This window comes from Typopeltis vanoorti, chromosome 23 (genome assembly GCF_054136105.1).
Source record: "Typopeltis vanoorti isolate ZY-2024b chromosome 23, IOZ_Tvanoo_1.0, whole genome shotgun sequence".
Taxonomy (NCBI): domain Eukaryota; kingdom Metazoa; phylum Arthropoda; class Arachnida; order Uropygi; family Thelyphonidae; genus Typopeltis; species Typopeltis vanoorti.
In genome coordinates this window covers 17,298,704-17,322,427 of record NC_143571.1, presented here as the reverse complement: position 1 = coordinate 17,322,427, position 23,724 = coordinate 17,298,704, and the positions used below count along the sequence as shown (strand labels likewise).

At 36.1% G+C, this 23,724-nt stretch overlaps 1 protein-coding gene across 3 annotated transcripts in view; it reads right to left on the bottom strand.

Annotated features, from left to right (window-relative positions):
• The window catches only part of LOC150093659 (uncharacterized), a 162,131-nt gene that overhangs the window by 49,536 nt on the left and 88,871 nt on the right, over positions 1-23,724 (bottom strand). For all 3 annotated transcript variants that reach the window (XM_090412751.1, XM_090412752.1, XM_090412749.1), the window contains exon 8: positions 6,293-6,386. In XM_090412751.1, coding sequence (XP_090268877.1) covers positions 6,293-6,386 — 94 coding nt within the window. The remainder of the gene's footprint in view (positions 1-6,292; positions 6,387-23,724) is intronic.

Here is a 23,724-nt window from a genome sequence, read left to right as displayed (position 1 = left end):
CAACAAGACAAAATACATGATCATCAGCAAACATCCAGCCTCATCAATGAAACTGACACTCAATGGGAAAAATATCGATCAAATGTCAAGATATAAATATTTTGGCTGCTGGCTTAATGAACGGTGGGATCCAGAAATAGATATAAAGACAAGGATTGAAGTTGCACAGCAGTCCTTCATGAAAACGAGAACACTATTCTGCAATAAAGACCTAAACATGGAAGTCAGATGCCGAATGCTGAAATGCTACGTGTGGTCTATTCTGCTCTATGGAGTTGAAATATGGACATTGAAGGCGACAACCATCAAGAAAATCAAAGCCTTTGAGATGTGGCTATACAGAAGAATGCTAAAGATATCATGGACAGAAAAAATTACCAATGAAGATGTCTTAAAATCCATTGGCAAAGCTAAACATCTTGTACAAATAATCAAGAAACGAAAAACATCATATCATGGCCACATCATGAGAAACAGCAAATACCAACTTCTACAAACTATTTTGGTAGGAAGAATTGATGGCAAAGGAACTAGAGGAAGAAAAAGAATATCATGGTTTGACAACATCAAGACGTGGACAGGAAAGAGCAGTGCACAACTGCTCAGATTAGCACAAGAGCGCAGTTTGTTCGCCAAGATGGTTGCTGACCTTCGATAGAAGATAGCATAATAAGAAGAATTTAGAAAAACTGTGCTCTGCACTTGCACCTGTAGTTGAGATTGTTAAAAGAATTCGTAGTGATGTGTACACATTAGGAAAAAGACTTCTGCAGTTATTTGCATGAATATAATTTAATACTTCTTTGGGAGAATAATTATTTGATATCCTCCGAGACAATATTTTTAATTCATCTAATCTATTGCTGAAATATCTTTTTGATCACCATCAGACAGAACAATTTCTAAGTTGAAACAAGCTTTTTTTACTGTATCATTATCAAATTTTAAGTTACCAATGTTAAAGAGAAACCCAAAATTTGATTCATATTTATTTAGCTGTTCAAATCTCTCAGTAATTGATGTCATTGCTGAATCAAGAATTATACTAAAAAAAAATTAATTTGAAAATGCCGCTCAAAATTAGTAATTGATTCGTCAGGACATAGATAATCAAATTGGGTTTTTACATGTCGAGTTTGCATGCTGTCGTTAGTTGGGAAATCAGCATTTAGCCCAATATTTAGAGCAAAGTTATGGGCTTGGTGCTTAACTTTCAAAAAATTATTTTCGCTTCTGTATGACATCAAGAATTTTTTCTTGACATCTAATGATTTCAAGGCTTCCATAATATTGCAAGAGATATTTTGCAATTGTTTGCTAGATGCATTGACTTCACTTAGAATGTCATACCAAACAAATGTGTCAAATATAAACTTGAAAGAATTAATTGTTTTTGCTAACGAACTAACTTCCAATTTTGTTTTAATGCCTTGTTGCCCAATTAAGCTGTCATCATCTGTGATGAAAATTAAAGCTTCATTTATTTCTTTTACTTGATTTCGTATTGCTTTTACAGCTTCAACGCGACTTTCCCATCTCGTTGTGTATAAAGGTTTTAAAGGAAAATTTTGGATGTGGTTTAGAAGAACTTCCCATCAATGACTCGATGAAGAAAAGAAATTATAGATAGACTGAATAACGTCAAAAATTAAAACCATATCTATACTGCAGCTTGCTGCATCACTCAATACCAAGTTCAAGGAATGCGTACAACATGGAACAAAAAATGCTCTAGGATTTTTGTTCCTTAAAAGTGCTTGTACCCCTGCATTCTTCCCCTTCATATTTGAAATGTTGTCATATCACTGACCACGGATATGTTGAATATTTAAGTTTTTTTCTTCTAATAATTTTAAAATTACTTCAGCCATATCACTTCCTTTTGTAATATTAATTTTAATAAAATCTAGAAATCTTTCCTCTATTTGTATAATATCTTTGGTTTCTTCATTTTTTTCTTTTATAGAAACATATCTTACAATTAAGGACATTTGCTCCTGCCACGAAATATCAGCAGTGCAATCAACGATTATTGAAAAATACTTAGCATTAATTATTTTAGATACAATTTTTTTTAATTTCATTACTCAATGTATTAATGATTTCATTTTGTGTACATTTCCCTAAATAATGAACATGAATTTCATTGTTTTTTATGCATTCTACGTGTTTTTGTAATATGATGTCAAATTCGGCAAATAATTCAATCAGTTTCAAAAATTTTCCATTATTAATCATATGTATAGTATCTGAACTTCCTCTGAATGCGCTGTTTTCTTTTGCAAGAAATTTAATAACCAATATTATGCGTTTTAAAACATGCATTCAGCATTCTTGTTCTTTTTTGAGTAATTTTACCTGATGTTGATCATTTTTTTTTTCATTTTTTAAATCGAACCATTTTTCAAAATTATTAAAATGTTCTTGGGATTTTTCAAGGTGCTAAAGATCTTGGGACAAATGTTTCCAATCATTATTTCCTTCCGAAAATAATTTGCAGCAGAAACAAAATACTACATTTTTTGAACTTGAGTAAATTAATCAAGATCTTTTAATGGTTTCTCCATTACTCAAAATCCAATTATAATGCGATACATGAAAGCTTCTATTATGTTCATTGCATGGAAAAAAAAGTCTCTTTTGATTCAGCAGGAGGACCTCGTTTTACTAATATATCAATTATCAAATTGGACAAGTTTGGCCATAAAGCTGGATCATCAAAAAGCTCGTAATTTAGTGTTGGGGTATTTGTATTTGAAGTCGAAGCTACTGGATGTTTCTCAAGAGCCTGATTATGATCTAAACACAAATTTGAATTTTCAGACTCATTGTCAGTGGGGGGACTCTACAGGAACGTTGCTTTCACTGACTCTTGTTTCTGATCATTTAAAAAATTTCTGCAATTGATTTTCTTGTTGAGCTCATCTTTTTCTGTATTGATGACCAGAAAGGGTTTTCATTTTTTTTTCTCTTGTTTGCTATTTTTTGTCTGTTTCTGAAATAATAAAAAAAGTTTTTTTTTTCAAAAAGTATGGGCCCAAAACAACATAAAAAAAATTTATAATTGAATCGTCATTTACGAAGTCTCGCTCCTTTATACAATCATTTTTTATCTGATTTTGCTGCATTAAGAAAATAAATAAATTAGCAAAGTAAAATTAAAAATGACCTTGTTTAATAGTAACATAAAACTCTGTATAGTATAGTATAGTATAGTATAGTAGTCAATGGATCTAATTTCAAATATATGCAAGAGTTCGTAAAATAAAAAAAAAATAGGTTAAGAACAAACACGGCTATAGCTACAAAGAAAATGAAATGAATAATTTATTTAAAAAATCATTACTAAGATAAAGTTGCGGATATGTGAATGATTTATAATTATAGATAATATCTTATATGACTATAATATAGTTTTAAAAAAATTATTTTTCATTTTTTCAAAAAGTTTCATATTTATATTACAGTCATACCCCGACTTACGCGAATCCGGAGTTACGCGGTTTCATATATGTACATATGTACATCTTCACGCCTCACCACTAGTCATATCTTTCCAGCGCTGGCCGCATTCGCCAGTGTCGCACATGCTGTGAACAAGCACTGATGTGTTTTGCATGGTCTCCATTCATACACGATTTTTATAGTCTACAAACCTTGCGATTGTTTAATGTTATGTTCTTGATAAAAATTTTATCATATAAAAAATAACAATGTCGTCCAAAGGAAGCAAGTCTGATTCTTCTAGAGCTAGCAAGAAAAGAACAACACTGAATTTGGAAACAAAACTCAACATTATTAAGGATTTTGAAGGTGTAATGAAAATTCGTGAGCTAGCAAAGAAGTTTGATCTACAGGAATCAACAGTAAGAACAATCATAAAAGGTTTACAGATTTTGGAGGACATAGATTCTAATGAGGAACGAATTGTAGCCACAAGGTAAGGAATAAAAAAATCATTAGCTTGCTATGAAGAAATTTTGATTTCTTCATAGCAAGTGACAAGAAAAAGACATTATGCCGTCAGACGAATCTATTAGATTTTATGAAACCATTGACATCAAAATAACTTTCTTTTTTTTTATGTACGAAAAATTACAATTATGATTATATTTCTTAAAAAATATAGGTGTTTTTGTAAACCCTTGGTCCCAATAAACTAATATTTTGTATGTTTGTATGCAAAATTATACCAGAGTTACGCAAATTCGACTTACGCGCTTTTTGTTGGTCCCACCTACCATGTAACAAATGGCTAATCATTTACTGTAAACCTCCAAGATAAGTCCCAGCAATACCAAAAAAATAACTGTGCAATCTTCTATCAGAAAAAAATCTGAAGATGGCCTCCGAGCTTCTTGAACTTGTACAGCCAGTTTCTCTTCAAGAAGAGCAGGACATCTTAAAACTCACCAAGAATGGCAAGGGCTGCAGGAATGGATGGTATCCTCCCCCAGTTTCTAAAACATCTCAGCCAACGAGGTCAAACATGGCTGGCCACTCTTTTCTCAAATATTATAACAACTGGAAAATTACCAAAACTGTAGCAGGAAGCCAAAATAATTGCTGTGCCCAAACCAAGGAAAGAGCCAAATAATGTCAAAAATCTACAACCTATCTCCTTGCTTTGCTCCACCTTTAAGCTCTTCAAACAAATTCTCCTTGAAAGAATTTCACCACTCACTGAAAGAGCACTCCCAATTGATCAAACTGGCTTCAGGCCGGCAAGAAGTTGCTGTGACCAGGTCCTGGCCCTGACAACACAGACTGAAGCAGGCTTCCAAAGGAAACTTAAATTCAGAGTCATTTTCATCGACCTAACATCAGCTTATGACACAGTCTGGATCAGGGGCCTCCTCTTAAAGCTAAGCACCATCATAAGGTGCAAAACAATTTTCCAGCTTTTTTAAATCCATTCTCTCCAACAGAAAGATCCAGGCCCAGATTCCTCCACAACGGTCTTTCTTCCACAGGGCTCTGTGTTATCCCCTTTGCTATTTAGCATCTCTGACTTACCACATATCAGATCAAGCAATATGTGTATGCCGATGATCTTGCAATCCTACTCCTTTGCCAACCTGGAAACAACCTTGAATACAGACCTGAACATCCTGGAGGAGTACTTCAAGCAGTGGTACCAGAAACCAAATCCAACAAAAACTTTGTCCACAGCATTCCACCTGAACAATGCAGAGGCGAATCGACACCTCAACCTCTCTCTCTCTCTTTCTGTGCAAAATAGTAGAACATGAGCCTGGACAGAAGCCTAACCTATAAAAGGCACATCACCAACCTGTCCAACAAAGTTGAAATGAGAAATAATATCATCTCACGACTTGCTGGAACAACCTGGGGTTGTGGTGCTGATGTCTTAAGGTCATCTGCACTAGCCCTCGCATTCTCTGCAGCAGAATACTGTGCTCCTGTCTGGGAAAGAAGTGCACACACTAACATTATAGACACCCAGCTAAACTCTACATTGCGCACAATTAGTGGGACACTGAGAAGCATACCTCTCTCCTGACTGCCTCTCCTATCTAACATTGCTCCACAAAATATATGAAGAAGACAAGCCTTGATTAAAGTATTTAATAAAGAAATGATCAATCCTCTCTTGCCCCTGCGCCAGATTCTCATAAATCCATCTAGTATTCGCCTAAAATCACGAAACTCTTTCTGGTCCATGGACAAACTCTCTTCCGCTGCCTTACCATCAACACCTGACATGTGGAGAGAACACTGGTCCAACAATCTTCCAACAAATGGTTTCATGGTTGAAGATCCCAGTGCTCTGCAGCCTGTTTTTTTTGCCCTTCCTAAGAAGATTTGGTCATCTATCAATAGGATCAGAACTAACCAGGACAGATGTTGCTACCTACCCCTCTGGCAAACATGATCACTCATATTGTGAATAACTGCCCAAGGCACCAATTTAATGGTAGTGGCCTCCAGGACATCTACGAGGTCATAGATGAGGCCCTGGATTGGCTTTCTGGTCTGGACATCGACCTGTGGCTGCGTTTTCCATAAGAATAAATAAATAAATTCTATTAAAGATCAGCTCTCTCCTTTCTCTGGAGTTTATAAAATGCCCTGTTCCTGCAAGTTGACCTACTATGGACAGATAGGAAGATCATTTCTCTAAAGATATTTTAAGATCAACAGTTTAAATTAAATTTAAAAACAAAAGTGCACTCAGTTTCAACTTTTATACATGCCATCACATATATAAACTGAAATGACATCACCTCTGAACTGTTCAGAACAAAATATCATTAATTAAATTACTTACACATCATATATTTTTATGTGACAATCATCGGATGCAGTTAGCAGTAACTGTGAATCAGTAGAGAATGCCAAGGATCTGATAGGCATTGCATGTCCTATAAAAATAATGTTTTAATTTTATAATGCTAATAAAATATAAGCATGATGTGTACACATGTTGTATGATACACACACACATATTTTCCAGAGAATAAAATTATAATTAGGACAGAGGGTAGTCTGAACAAAGACCACTCTCCATCTTAATTAAAATTTATTCAGTGATTTTTTTTTTTAGTTTATTTCTTTAAATTCCCAATTATTTTATTTTATTTTAGTATAGTATAGACTCCAATTATAATAAACTTATAAAAATTAAAAGAACAGATCACTGTTTCATTGGATAGTCATAAAAGCTGTAGATAGCTTCTGGTACTGAGACCACATGTTTTAAGATAAATAACAAGTTTAAAAAACATAACAAGTTTTTTAGGCTTTAATGAAGCCTGAATCCTACAAGTTTTGTAGGATTTGGGCTTGATTTTTGTTACATGGTATGGGAATCCTTAGCATTTGCAAGGCTTTATTGAACTTTCTTGTAAAACAATTATGAGCAATATAAGGAACTTTTTTTTGTTGCCAAACTACTTGGTAGCCTGTGATAGTTGTATGAGATGCCAAACCTGATTCATGCTGTCTTCTTTTTGAAATGCCTCTTACATGTTCAGACATGTGGATCTCCTTCCTCTCTGGCCTACATAGCAAATGTAACAAGAGCAATGATCAAACATCAGGTTTTTTCATGGGATGGTGTGAAGGTTTTGGTAAAAATTTGATGTAAGAATATGAAGACATTATGCAATGATAAAAAAAGCTATTTTAATGTTATACTCACAGAGCAACTTTGCCACCTTGTAATATTCTTGATTTAACGTAGTGTGATTGCATTCTTAAAATCTTAATATACCTCTGACTGTTGGAAGCATATTAAGAATTTTGTTGATTGTCTTGGGTTCATAATCACTGAGGGTGAGGTTATGCTTCAGGTAGCACAGTTCTTCATTCCTGTTAATTGACATAATGGATATATTTTATGCACTATCTCATAATGTTTTAATCATGCCTATCTTTTGTGATGGATGATGGTGTGAAGTGGCATGCATGTAAAATTCTTCCTGCAGTAGGTTTTTCTGTACAGTGAAAAGGAAAATCTTTTTTCTTCTTCATTTATTTCAACAAGTATATCAAGGAATGCTAATTTTTTCTGATCTTCAAGTTCAAGAGTGAATTTTACATTGGGATGCAAGCTATTCAGATAGTCTTTGAAAAAACTTAAGTCATCCATTGTTCCTGCCCATATTTTTTTATATTTGGTAGAAATTATACCTATAGCCAGCGGTTAAGAAATTGTTAATGTGTTCATGTTCAGCGGTGATGCCATTATCATTGGAGCTATCAATTTTGTCTTGTTGGTAAGGTTTTAAGGAGTGCTTAAAGGTCAAAGCTATATAACTGAGAGGAGACCTCCACAATGTGGAGAACCGATCAGGACTTCTGACCTAATGTCCAATCCTCGCCTTCTCGTGGTTCACCCTGTTAAGTATCTACCTGAATACTGAACAAACGAGGATGGGCTGGCAATTTGGGATTTAGCTGACAAAATTGTATTCTTATCGGCTTAAACCAAAATATCAAATGATAGTAGAATATGACAGAATTTCGTGCTGGCTGGAGCATCAACCGGTTTAACAAGTCCCCCATTGTTTTTGCCAGGGAACCAGGGCAACAGCGAAAAGTCAGCTACTGAAACAAATCTGAAAACACACCCCAACTCAACATCACCAGAGTTAAAGATCGGTACTATCAATAAAAAGCCTGAATGAAAAAGAAATAGAGCTAGCTGAGGAATTGGATAAGTACCAGATCGACATAATAAGGGTGACTGAAACAAAAAAAGACAAAAACTGGCGAGATCTTTCTGAGCAATAAATACAAAATGTTATATTCAGGCAATGACAATCAAGGAAGAGAAGGAGTAGCCATAGTATTCAACATTAAATATGAGGCGAATCTTCTTGAATGGCAGACAGTCTCAAGTAGATAATGTGGGGAAATAAGAGAATGGGGAACTGGACAATGAGACTTATTTGTGCCTATGGTCCCACAGAAGGTTCTACTAAGGAGGAATTTTTTTGAGGTTTTAGAGAAAAGAAACTGACAATGAAAAAGGAAAAGTTGGTCTCTGTTTGGGATCTAAATAGCAGAGTAGGAAATGATTGTCAGACATACAAAAATATTTTGGGAAAATTTGGAGAAAAGAGCAAACCTAATAATAATGGCAAATACCTGTTGGATTTCTACTCAGGACATGGACTGGTTATTACTAACACCATGTTCCAACATAAAAATGTGCACAAATTCACATGGAGAGAAGCCACAAGGAATAAGAAAACTCTCGTTGACTATGTTATTGTTGAAAGTGATGTTTTCTCACTGGCGTAGGACACCAGAGTGTACAGAGGATTTGAAATTGGAAGTGATCACCATTTAGTCTTAGGCAGGATAAAACAGAATTTCGTATTAAAAAGAATAAAATGTAAGAAAGTTTTAAAGCGAATAAAAGTTGAGCAGCTCTTTCAGGTGTGAACTGTAGACTAAAATACACAAACATAACTGAAGAAAAATTGAAAGAGTTTGAGAACAGGAACCAAACCTTGCAGATTCAGTGGCAAGCCCTGAAGAAAACATTGATTCATCCAGAGAGGCATGTGGTGAGGTCTGTAAGGATAGAAAAATCAGAATTCCATGGTCGACACAGGAAGTTAAAGAGGCAATCAAAGAAAAGAAGAAAGCATATCAAAAGTTCCTGGCAAATAAGTGAAATTGTGTTCTGAGAACAGAGAGAGAAATCGGTCCGCCAGGTGGCATCAGTGAATAAGCTACTACAAGATTGTGCTCCCTAATTTACCTCATTGAAATTAACGATCAAACGAAAACCCAACAGCGGGTGTCGAGCAACAGAATACTTCAGTACAACCTGTAAGTACTTATAATGTATTAAAACAGCTATCCTTCCAATTCAAAATCAGCCATGTGTAAGAGCTCACGATGCCTACCGTATTCAGCAAAGATGGCGGCAGCAAAAGCCAACGGCAAATGAGCACCACGTGTCTCAACAGCACGGTGCTGTCGACTGCCATCAACAAACCTATTACGTGCCGCAGCTGCAAAACCGGTGTCACAGACAGAAAAAAGGCTATATACTGCAAGTTCTGTTGCCACTGGCTGCACACTTCGTGCGTGAAAACAGACGAAGCTGCGCATATGCTACTTCTCGAACTTAATCAGCCGTTCTTCTGTTCGCTGTGCCTTTCTTCAGTAAAACAACTTCTGAACATAGGTAAACGTGTCAAAAACCTCGAACAGCAAATCAAAGCTTTAAATGAAACTTTTTACCAACAAAATACATGTAGTTGAACAAATTGAAAACCAGTGCAATGCAAGCTCCACTCCGCCAGTGAAAGAACTTCATGATCTAATCGCATCAACGGTAAACGACTTGATGGAGGCCAAACACAAAACACTCAACGCCATTGTTTTGAACTTCCCGACGAAAAACGGAAAATCATTACAAGAGGACATCAACAAACTAGCCAAAGAATGCAACATCGATCCTAAGAATATCGTCAGTTGCCATCGTTTCGGGCCTATAAATAAAAGGAAGGACGGTACAACTTTCCGCGCCTAGTAAAAGTGACTTGCGACCTGCTGACAAGCACATCAAAAATAATAACAGTGATCAACAACAAGTTCAAGGACATGCCTCCAATCGTGCATACGTGCACAACCAGACCTAACATTTGCACAAAGAGAACAAAGATGCCAGATTCAAAGACAACTCGAAGAAAAACTTCAAAATGGTGACAACAGTTGGACCATTAACTACACACAAGATAAGCTGGCGAAAAAACCAAGTGATGCCACTAGCAGCCATCGCATAGGAAATGTGCATGACCCATGAGGTCCAACATACGACTCACAAAACCCTACACATTCACTTCACCAACATCCATGGCCTAAACTCCAACCTGAATAGTGTCCACAACCACCTACAGTCTACCAAACCCCACCTACTCTTCCTGGCAGAAACTCAAATCTCACCCCCCCCCCCAGCACCACTTATCTCAACCTTCCTAACTCCTCACTCTTCAACAACTTTCGCACAAAGGGTGTCTTCGAAGCTGGCATCTTTGTTCTCTTTGTGCAAATGTTAGGTCTGGTTGTGCACATATGCATGATTGGGGACATGTCCTTGAACTTGTTGTTGATCACTGTTATTATTTTTGATGTGCTTGTCGGCGTGTCGCAAATCACATACATCCACTCTGACATACTTTGCCAGAGAGCACCCAACTTTGACCTTCTTTGGTTGAAAATATCCCTTTCCCACTCAGTCCAATTCAGCTGCTGTCTCTATCGCTCCTCCAATGCAACCAACTATCCTGAGCTCTTTAATTTCCTCTCCCTAAAAGTTGACATTCTCCAATCCCACTTTCCCAACAGCAAAATCGTCCACACCACTAGCAGGCTTTCCTTCTCCAGTTGTACAGATCTTGCGGGCAGAGATGCCGAAACATTTGCCATCACCAACGTGTCAAAAACCTCAAACAGCACATCAAAGCTTTAAATGAAACTTTTTACCAACAAAATACGTGTAGTTGAACAAATTGAAAACCAGTGCAATGCAAGCTCCACTCCGCCAGTGAAAGAACTTCACGATCTAATTGCATCAACGGTAAACGACTTGATGGAGGCCAAACACAAAACACTCAATGCCATTGTTTTGAACTTCCCGACGAAAAACGGAAAATCATTACAAGAGGACATCAACAAACTAGCCGAAGAATGCAACATCGATCCTAAGAATATCGTCAGTTGTCATCGTTTCGGGCCTATAAATAAAAGGAAGGACGGTACAACTTTCCGCGCCTAGTAAAAGTGACTTGCGACACGCCGACAAGCACATCAAAAATAATAACAGTGATCAACAACAAGTTCAACAAGTACACAACTTGTCCTGATGCCAACCAGAATACCAGATAACCCAAACCATTCCCCAAACACACTAGATCTCTTCCTCACCAATGACCCCTCCAAATACACAGTGAAAGCAACAAGCCCCCTGGGCAATTCTGACCACAACCTAGTGCTCATCTCCTCCCCATGTAACAACGTTTACACAGACACTCCCATACATGAGTAGTTTGGCACTATAACAGTGCCAAGCAGGACAGCCTCTGCAACTTCTATGCCACATTCCCATGGTTGGACTATTGCTTCCAGCCTTCCAACTCAAACATATGCACCAAACTTATTACCAAAGTAATCCTCACCGGCATGAATACATACATTCCACATAGCACTCTGAACTGCCACTCCCTAACGAAACCCTGGTTCTCCAAAAGATGTGCCAAGGCTGTAGAGATGAAACACCAGACATACCACAACTAGCTGAAATCAAGAACCTCATCCTCCTTCAAGGAAGATGAGGTTCTTGATTTCACACCGAAGCCCATAATAGATGCAAAAAAACAATCAACTCATCCAAAACAGAGTTCGAAAGAGCAAAAAGCAGGAAACTAGCAGCCTGTCCAAACGGCAGCCGAGCCTTTTGATCTCTTGCCAAAGCAATTGGTCATAACTTCTATCCAACACTATTCCCACCCCTATCACACCCTGATGGCTCTACTGCATCATCACCAAAAGAAAATTCCAATCTTCTGGCCTCATACTTTGCTTCAAATACATGCATAACTGACGATGGCAAATGTCCGCCAACTATTCCAGACACCCAACATACAATGCCCCCTATATCCTTTTGCCAGGATGAGATCAGAAAAATACTGTCCAAATTAGACACAAAAAAGTTTCCTGGCCCTGATGGTATTCCCCCAATTGTTCTGAAAGTTTGTGCTCCAGAACTGACCCTTATCCTATGTCACCTATATATACTCTCCTACACCACTGTAATCTATCCCATAAACTGGAAACTGGCCTATATTCAGCCCATTCCCAAGAAGGGTGACAAGTCACTGCCAGCCAATTACTGCCCTATCTCGTTTACTTCAGTCCTGTCAAAGGTAATGGAAAAAATCATCAATTCCCAACTCCTACACTATCTTGAAGGCACTCGCCAAATAAATGAACGCCAGTATGAATTCCGCCACTGTCGATAAACAGGAGATCTACTTACATACGTCACCCATCTCTGGACAAATGCTATGGAGAGGTTTGGCGAATCTCAAGTGGTTGCGTTAGATATCTCCAAAGCCTTTGACGTGGTCTGGCACAGAGGCCTACTAGGCAAACTAGGACTTCTATAGGTGGATTGCCAGTTTTCTGTCCGAATGCTCACTGTGTGTGATGGTGGACGACTCCCTATCCTCTCACCACTCAATTAATGCTGGGGTAACACAAGGTTCTGCCCTCTCACCAACCCTCTTCCTGCTTTATATCAATGACCTACTGCAATTGACCTCCAACCCAATACACAGTTTTGCAGATGACAGCACACTACACTCCTTGCTTGCATTTGATAAGCCTTACCCTACACAACTCACCTCAACCTAGACCATCAACAACCACCACCCTCAACTCCAATCTCCAAGTCATCCTACAATGGGATTCAGATAATATCATAAATTTTAATGCCAATAAAACCCAGTTCTGTACTATTTCCATTAAAAAAGAAGAAATTTTCCCCAGTATCCTTTTTGATGATATCCAAATATACAGAGAGTTTGAGATCTCACTCCTTGGAATCACCCTCACATCAAACCTCTCCTGGCATAAACATATCTCAAGCATTACATCCTCAGCCTCAAAAAAACTAGCTAGGATTTCTCTTTCGTTCAAGACGTTACTTCACCCCCCCCCCGATCAGCTATTAACATTATACAAGTAACAAATCCGCCCAACTATTGAATACTGCTCCCACATATGGGGTGGGGATCCTAAAAGCTCTCTCAAAATGCTCGACTCAATACAGAGGAGAGCAATTAGACTTATCAATAATCCATCCCTTACCAACTCTCTCCCCCCCACTTTCACACAGATGCAGATGGTCTCTGCAGTATGTTTATTTTACAAATATTTTCATGGGAAATGCTCATCTGAAATAACATCAATAATTCCCCTTCTCAGTACTAAGCTCATTGGAACATGTGCAGCTGCTGCACAACATCCCTTCACAGTACACCTAGAAACAAACAGAACAACTTTATTTTCCTCTTCCTTCATCCCTGCAACTGCTGCACTGTGGAACAGTCTCCCACCTGCTGTGTTTCCCAAGGAATACAATTTAAAGTCATTCAAATCAAATGTAAACAAATTCCTCCTCTCCAAACCCACTACCCATACACAGTACTAATGTATTATAGGTTGATGTAAGAAAGCTAAACACTGTGTAAAACTAACTAAACAAAAGTCATGAGAGGACTTTCGTAAGAACACAGAAAATAATTATCAAGAAGGTGGCAAGATATTCTGGAGGTTGTTGAAGAAGCTTAGGAATGGAGGAAAGAGTGCTGTAAAAGGAGTTAGAGATGATAAAGGTGACAAGAAAACAGGAGAAAAAGATATCCTTCGTATAGAGTAATTACTTCGAAAAATTGCTAAATGAAAAAAGCAGTGATGACAGCAGAGTGGTAAAATACTGACCAGGCATGCAGTTAAGAATACATATCCATCCTTGAAGTAGAAAAAGCCATCAAAAGCCTGAAATGTGGAAAGGCAGCAGGAGTAAATGATAATCGACCAGAAATACTGAAGTATGGTGGTATAAAAGTCTTACAGTGGGTGCACTGCATAGTTCAGAAAGCCTGGACAGAGGGACGAATTCCTGATGATTGGAGTAAAGCTCTAATAGTACCCATATATAAAAAGGGAAATAAAACTGAATGTGAAAATTACAGAAGCATTTCCCTACTGAGTGTGTTCTGGGCAAGATTTATGCCAGTATACTTGAAAAACAGTTGAGAGAATTGTGGAAGAAAAGCTGGATTCAGGCCAAACAGAGGTTGTCAGGATCAGTTTTCACTTTACAACAGATAGTTGACAAATCATGGGAATATAACAAAGATCTGTATTTAAATTTTGCAGATCTGGAAAAGGCATATGACAAGGTGCCAAGAGAGAAGCTATTCAAAATGCTACAGTTATATGGTGTCAATGGGGCATTATATCAAGCAATAATTAGTCTTTATTTGAGTTGTAAGTCAGCAGCTAGAATTGAAGTACAGGAAGATAGTTTAATGTTAAGTCTGGTAGTGTCAGACAAGGATGTATGTTATCCCCTGTTATTCATTATCTATATGGATCACATTATGAAGGAAAGTGATATTAAACCTGATATTAAAATTGGAGATGTTAATCTCAGCTATTTGCTTTATGCGGACGATGTCATACTTCTAAATAAATCCATTACAAGTCTGCAAGATTCCGTGATATATGGAATAAGAGAGAAATTAGCTAAAACACTAAATTAGCTGTATACAGGACAGTGTTCAAGCCAATTTTAACTTATGGATCTGAGAGCTGGTGAGAAATAAAACACTTGACCAAAGGCTAAAGATTGCAGATATGAGAGTCCTGAGAAATATTAGGGAAATGAACAGATGGCATCAATGGCAATATGAAAACAAGCAAAACAAGTATTCTCTGCCAGGTTGGCAGGAAAACGACCCAGATGAAGACCAAGATATAGGTGGATTGATAGAGTAAAAAGTGCCTTAGACGATAGAAATATAAGATCTGATAATGTTGGAGTCTTGACAGCTAACAAGGCTGATTTGGAGGAAAATTGTAGATAGGAAGTTAGTAATGATGTAAATTTTTCATGTATTACTATCATATCCTGTATGATAGTAATACATGTATCAAATTCCTGATATATACCCTTTGAGGGTATATATCAGGAATTTGATGATGATGATGATGGTGGTAAGGTTTTAATAATCCTATATATTGTTGGGAGAGGTAGCATAACTGTTGGTGAACATATCCACCTGTGTGGGAGGGGGGGGGGGCTATAAACTGAAAATACCAAGAATCCATCAGGTTAGTGTGTAATAAAGGTGACTAAGGAAGGGAAGTTTCCCACCCTCACCCCCAAGAATTGAATCCTGGGGTACCAGACATTAAGATGTTAAGAGCCTCACAGTATGTGGACAAATGGAGAACATGTGATCTACAAAGAGTAGCCAAACATGTATACAGAGGCTGTTGACTTAGTATCCCATAAAGCAAAACACATACCTTTCTTTCAGATGTGTATATTGCTAAACATAATGGGGAGAACCACTACCGAAACCTACGAAAATACCAAGATTGAATTATTGCAGAAGTAGTAGATTTTCCATATACAAGTAATAAAATGGTGCATTACCTTATGATTAAAATACTCTGCATCAGAGATAGATGAAAGATTTTTCACTTGGTAACAAAGTAAATTATACTTGACAAAAAATTACGTTCTTGTTTAATCCTGTATCCAAGTATAATCATGAAGATACTTCACATCAGTTATCTTTTTTCTATAAGTATTTCCATGAACACTGTTCTGCTGAACTAACAGCCATCATTCTTCCGCTTCCTATTATACTTTTTAATATAAGAACAGCAGCTGCTCAACATCATTTCTGTACAACTGCAAACATACTAAACATTCTTTTATTTTATTCCATCTACTGCTGTCCTTGGGAACAGCCTTACTTATGAAGTGTTCCACAAGATCTACAACCTCCAATTCTTTCAAGAAAAATGCTAATGAGCTTCTTCTTTCCTAAATGTCACCTGTATACCTCACACACAGCATTGAGGTGCAGTGTGTGAGGTATACAGGTAATCTGTACTAAAAAGAACCAAATATTAATCAAAAATAAAAATGTTATATTATCTTCATTATTTTATAACAATTATTGTGTTATTATCCCTTTTCAAATAGGCATTCAAATTTAGTTATCAAAAAACATGGTTACAGCAGATGATGCGGTTTCTACAAACAGAAGTGCATATATATACACACACACACTGACACATGTATAAATTGGCTGGCCTGAGTGGCCAAGTGGGTAGTACGTTTGCTCTCCAACCAAACAGACTGTGTCTGTTTGGTAGGAGAGCAAACGTACTACCCACTTGTGAATCAAACGTACTAACCAAATAAACATCCATGCCCACAGCAGGTTTGAATCCTGCTGTGGGCATGGATGTTTGTGATTGTCTTTAGGTGGGAGAAGAATTTCAGTGGTCTTACACTGGCCATCATCTGGAGTATACACACGCACATATATACACTTAAAGTGGCTTGAAAAAGTTTCAAGTTTGGTCTCTAGAGTTTTCAGACTATGTAAAAAAATTAATTAAAAATACAAAAAATATAAATAAAATTGAAAAAAAAAGGAAAAAATATCCTTAGCCCACCCACAGTGCAAAATATATTATAGGTTTGCAAATAACCTTTTGCAGGTGCAAGCAACATAAAAAGACCATCCTTTCCTTCAAGGTTACACGGTGATCAGAATTCATCATAAAAATTACAGAAACAACTACCATGTTAGAGTAAAACTTCAGTTTAATATAAATCAAAATAATCACACAACATTTCAACCTTTGCATTAAGGTCATCATCTGGAGAATAGTTTAACAAATGACCAAATCAATGTAAATTTAGCATACCATGTAGATTGCAGTGCAGTTTGTTTCTTTCGGTGTGTGTGTGTGTATTATATATATATGTGCGTGTGTATACTCCAGATGATGACCTTAATGTGAAAGTCATCATCATCAACTGTCAAGTAATTATTTTGGTTTATATTAAACTGAAGTTTTACCCTAACATGGTAGTTGTTTCCATAATTTCTATGATGAATAAAATGACCATCATAGCCATTTATCTTAAAAATGCAAGCATAAAACATCAATGATTAATTTTGCTCAGCCATATATTATTTAGTATGATTCACAATAAACAATCAAAATTTAATATAAATTTCAAAAACTTGTGAATCATTCTTTATCTAATAGGATGCACTTGGGATTTGTTTCATCGATAAATGAAGAAAATGGATGCTTGGAATAAAAGAGAAACATAGCTATTTAAATCACAAGCTATCAATGTGATATGTTTATATCAAGAATGATTTTAAGTTTTATTCCAAGAAGTGAAGAGAAATGTGATCTTGCTAAAGCATAACACAAAGCATAAATACAAGAATGGTCTGAAAAGTTCTCGGCCTAACAATGAAAAAACAAATTTATAATTTCAAAATTATTTTTATTCTTCAACATAATCTCTCTTAAAGACTAATACATTTATTCCAGCAATGCTCCAACAGCATCATCCTATCCCTGTAGTGCTTTTCAGTAAGATCTGCAAAATACCCTTCTACAGCTGCAATCACCTCTTGATTCAAAGAAAAATGCTGACCAGAGAGGAAAAGTTTTAGTTTTGGGAAGAGACAGAAGTCAGAGAGAACCAAATCTGGAGAATAGGGTGGATGTTCCAACAATTCATAGTGCAGATCCCTTAATTTTCCCATTGCCAAAACACCTTTGTGGGTAGGTGCATTGTCCTGATGAAAGATGATTCTTTTCTTCAGCAAATTGGGTCTTTTCTCACAAATGTTTTCGTCTAGTCTGGTTAAAAGATTGGAATAATATTCCCCGGTTATTGTTTTATCCTTTTCAAGATAATTAATAAACAAAATGCCTTTAGCATCCCAAAACACCAATGCCATGACCTTTCCTGCTGATCGAACCGACTTTGTCTTCTTCGGCTCTGAACAACCAACTTCTGTCCACTGTTTTGACTGCTATTTGGATTCTAGTGTGTAATGGTGAATCCAAGTCTCATCCATAGTAATAAATCAACACACAAAATCAGTTTTATTCTTGTAAAAATGCTCCAAGCACTGTTCAGAGATTTTCATGCGAGTGCATTTTTGATCTGCTATGAGCAAGCATGGTACCCATCTTGCACAAAGCTTTTTCATTTGCAATTCTTCATGCAAAATATATCCTACACATTCTTTTGAAATGCCTAGAGCAAGCATGTCAAACTCAAAGGCTAACACGGGTCAAATAAACGAGGTTTAAGTTTATGTGGGCCGCAAAAAACAAAAACTTCAATTTTCATAAAAAACGCAGGTTTATTTTGAAAAGTACAGTATAAAAAAAGAACAAGAACAACGATAAAATTAATGTTTTCTCCCTGACATTTGACATCTCTTCTCTGCTACTACCTTTCCTACTTCGGGGGAAATCTTGTTCGCAGTGATTACTTTCAAAACTGATCCAAGGTGAATGTCAGTAATTCTGGATCTGACAGGAGACTTATTTCCCTTCATAATTGTAAATAACTGCTCACACCGATAAGTACTTCCAAACATGGATATAATTTCATATGCGAATTTTTGAGTATTTTTAAACCTGGCAGGTAAATATTTGTAAAATCCAGACATGCCAACTTCACTGAATTTTGCCTTCAAATCTGAATCGCACTGGATCTCAATTACCTCCATTTGCATTTGATTAGGTACTGATTCAATATTTATTGAAAAAATCAAAGAAAACAAAGAAAACTTGTCTTCCAAAAATTTAAAATCTGCAAACCTTGTTTCAAATTCAGTTCTAAGGCTTACAATTTTTTCTGCGTATTTTTGATACGATGCAGTTTCACTTAAACTTGATTTGTTCATGCTGCATGTCGGAAAGTGCATTAAATCTTCATTTGTCAACTGCTTTTCCCAAATAACTAGTTTACATTTGAATGCCTTAACTTGGTCACACATATTCGTAATGATCTGATCTTTTCCTTGCAGTTTTAAATTTAAATCATATAAGTGTTTTGTTATATCAACCATGAAGGATAAATCTTGCAACCACACTGTGTCAAAAAAACAGGCTTGTGTCTTGATTTTTAGTTATTAAGAACTGACATATTTCTTCTTTCAAGTCCCCTGCTCCAAGATTCTTAAACAAAGAATTGTTTATGAATCTTGGAGCAGGATAGCCAACGTACCTTGGTATAGTAGGACAAACCGGAATATTCGCTGTCTAATTCACTTAAGCAGATAACTGTCGCTGATTTAAGCCTCGAGATTTTATGAAATTAATGATTTTTTTGATAGATGTCAACACATTTTCCATGTTTATTACTTTCGCGCATAATACTTCTTGATGTATAATGCAATGCATATGATAAATCTTGGATCAGTCATAAATTTTACTTTGTTTTTTTTGCAGTAATGCCACGAAACCATTGTTTTTTCTGGTCATAGAAGGAGCTCCATCTGTAGCTACAGAAGTTAATTTTGACAGAGGTAGATTATATTTTTGCAGAAGTTCAAAAACACAAATATATCTTGTCCTGTATTAGTGTTATGCACTGGTACTAGTTCCAATAATTCCTCAAATATGTTGAAATCCGTCGCAAGCACGAAGAAACACAGCTAATTGAGCCACGCCCTCAATGTCCATACTCTCGTCACAGGCAATGGAAAAAAGCTTCAAAACTAGATGATTTTGCTTTGATCTGAACACTTAAGTCGTCAGCCAAATCAGTTGTTGGATCCTACTTCGTCTTAACCCATACTTTGGATCCGACATGTTTATCACTACGATGTTCTTAAACAAAAAATAAGTTGCTAGTTGATTTCTAATCCAAATATAGAGAAAATTTATATTTATTGACTGTGCCACTCTATATCTAAATTAGTCCAAGAATTAGAGTAAAACCAACTCTCAACTATTTCTCTTTTATGTGTTATTATATATACTAGCCGAGTATATTTAACTTATTTAATTAACCTGCTTTGGTTCGAATATTTTATGAATGGTGCAGTAAAAGAGATTCAGGCAAAATACAACTTTAGATCAACAAACAAACATTTAATTTAGGATCACAAATTATACACTTAAGTTCAAATCACTAAATGAGATATTATAAACATTTTAGCTCTTCTGATAATACAGTCATATAATTTTAAGCAATGCTAAATCTGTTGTCCGAAACACAGCCTTTACAAAATTCAATTAAGCACTTGGTAAAGCTCAAAGTCATGAAGTTCCTTGGTAACCAATTACACAAATATCTTACAGTTACTTAAGTTTCAAATACAATATAATGGCGGCAACACTTTTTCACAAGTATACACTTTTAAATCCGCACTCCAGCTAATCTCTACAAAAATGTTACTGTTAATATAGGGATATTTTAGGAAGAAACACACACATATCTCTGCATAGGAATATCAATAGTTGGATAATTCTTACCAGTAAATCTTCCTTGTTCATCTACTTATATACGAACATTTCTTATAACTGTATACACATAAAACAATTAACAGCACTCATTAAAACAAATCTTCTTAGTAATAACTGAAAAATTAATGGTCGCAATTCACATAGTTAAGCGTTCTTGCTCAGATCAAAACGCTTGTACTACCTTTGACATCACTTGACCAATTCAGTATTCTACTAATAACTCTTGAACTGAGGTAACACACAGTAATTCTTTAACTTGAAGTTTTACGCACAGCTGCATATACTTCCGGCATTTATTTAATCTTTTAGACACTATATTTCTTAACACAGCTATCGTTTAAATTCAACTTTACTGCCTCTACTTATTCTCTTAGTTACTCTGTGCTATGCTTCAAGTTTCCGTGCATCCTTAAAAAGTCAGCCTGGAATTAAATCTCAACAAAATTATCGCTAGTCATCCGGTTGCTACTTTGCTATCTTCCGTTGCTTTATTTGCTAACCGCTCCTCGACCAGTAGACTTTAATTAGCTACTTGAGTGACTCGTCGACTCGCTATTATCGCACTCTGATTCCCCGAATGCTTCTCCTCCGATTCCATCCGAATGAATCCTTTTTTCAGTGTTCTTAGCTTATATATCCCTTCTTTCTGCCGAAATTGTTCTTGTGCTCTCTTCGACTAAAATCCTTTCCAGCCCTTCAATTCTCTTTCTCACGCACTGTTCTAAACTCGTGCAAGCTATCTTACATACGTCTCCATGTCAACCAAAACAAAATATAATAAAACTGAGGTATTGCATAACATTATACCTCTACATACAGAAAAAAATAAAGAATATTTACAGTTCAATTAATATGCAGTTAAAATGTTAAATATAAATTCTTATATTAATAAAGCAATAAATAAAATAAACTTAATAATATTTTAATACAGAGTCTTTTCACTATTAATACATATCCTTGATTAAATAATTAAATATCAAATAAACTTAAAGGTAGTTATATGAATATTAATTTATAAACAAGTTATTTACATTAAATAATTACAAGTTCAGCTTATATGATGGAAGATCATGTTGGATTCTGAAGCAAATAATTACTTAAATCTCTATATATTCAGAATCCAAAACAGTAATTCTTTCCGCAACTGCATTTCGAGACAAAGAGATTGTTTGAAAAGCCTTCATATTTTCAGGACAAATAATTTCTGCAGCTTTAATTAGACATTCCTTAATGAAATCATCTTCAGTAAAAGGTTTTGAGTGTTTAGCTATCAACTCTGACAAGACGTAGCTTGCATGCACCGCCACTTCACTTTCTGGTGATACTTTAGTAAACATGAACTGTTGTTTTTCAGTCCCGACTTGAGTTCTTTCAACTTTTCTTGTCTTATTAATCCCTCGTAATTATCATATTTTGATTTATGTTGTTCATAGTGACGATGAATGTTGTATAACTTTGGTACACTGATAACATTATTACATATTAAGCAGATTATTTTATTTTTTACTTCACAGCAAAAATACTCCAATTCCCACTTTTCTTAGAAATTTCGATGTTCGCCAGCAATTTTTTGTTTATTACTATCACTTGGTTTCGATAGACATGCTGAATATTTTAATAAAAACTGATATTTTTTCTTGAACATCAACTTACCAGACACTAAATGACTGCACAAATTAATAAGCGTAACGTAAATAAACTTATTTTTCTTGTTCACCGAAAGCAAAATATTTCCTGGTATGCACACCAAACAAGTCAGTTCAAACAAAACTGACGACTAGACGTGGGCGTGGCACTGGCATGTGATAGTAGGTATATAATCGGCTGGTAGAAATAGTGGGGGAAATGGTTCGCCTGCGTGTAAAGGAAATGCATGCAACACGGCTATACGTAGTAATCACTTTCATTGGCAAACATTTGGCTGGGTGGCAAAAATATTCGTTGCAGACTGCATGCAAGCCGCACGCAGCCCACAAGTTTGACACCCATAGTCTGCAATTTCATGCACTTTGACTCACTGGTTATCCAATACCATATCGTGCACGTGATCAATGATTTCTGTTGTTATACTTTTTGAACATCCTTCACGTGGATCACCTTCAAGGCTAGTACGGCCACATGTAAACTCGGCAGCCCATTTCTTAATTGCTGAAAATGAAGGCGACGAGTGCCCATAAACTTTTATGAACTTCTAATGAATTTCATTTGGTGGTAAACCTTCTTTTACAAAGAATTTTATAACTGCACGATAGTCAATTTTATCCATTTCAAGGGATACAGATAACACTTTTGCTTCAGACAGCTATAGAAAACAAACTACTTGATAGAATGACTTGCAATTTCACATGGATACTTATGACAGATGTACCAACTTAGAAAAAAAAAATCTTGCCAATAGTGTTGCCATCTATGGTCGAGGGCGAGAACTTTTTAGACCACCCTCGTAGATGAATTGAACTTATTATGATACTTTTGTAAAGAACAGTCTGTATTAACAATTATGTTTACAGGCATGTCATACTTAAACTTATTCATTGTTGAGGAACTCACAACTACCTCTGACAACCTATTCCACTCATTTACCACCCTCCAAGTAAAGAACTTAGTCAGTACACCCTTACTAACTACACTCTTAGACAACTTACTAAACACACTCTTGGACAACTTCGAAGTGTGACCTCTTGCTTTCCCCCCTACTCACCATGTATTAAAAAATATTTTTTTTTCGATCTTATGCATAGTCATGTCACAAATACTGTTACAACTTCTGCACAGAGCTGTGCTGCCCACAGAATTGGGCGAGCCTGTTAGTGGCACTGTGCACACCCAACATTCAAGCATTTATCAGTAGAGAGAGAGAGTTGTCTAGCTGTACATATTAACATGCAGTCGGGAGATTATGAGAACTGTGTATCTGTGTGTAGAGGCTTAAGTGTTATGAGGACATCATGTTGGAGGCTTAATGGATTGTATACAGCACTCAGAAAGGATTAAAACAGAATTTAATACTTCCTATATTTCATCTCAGTCAGAGACATCTTCAGGGATTACAAAAAAACTAATGTAACATATATACAAATAACACACAATACTAAGCCCAATCACGTGGGTGACACTAAAGTCCTATCT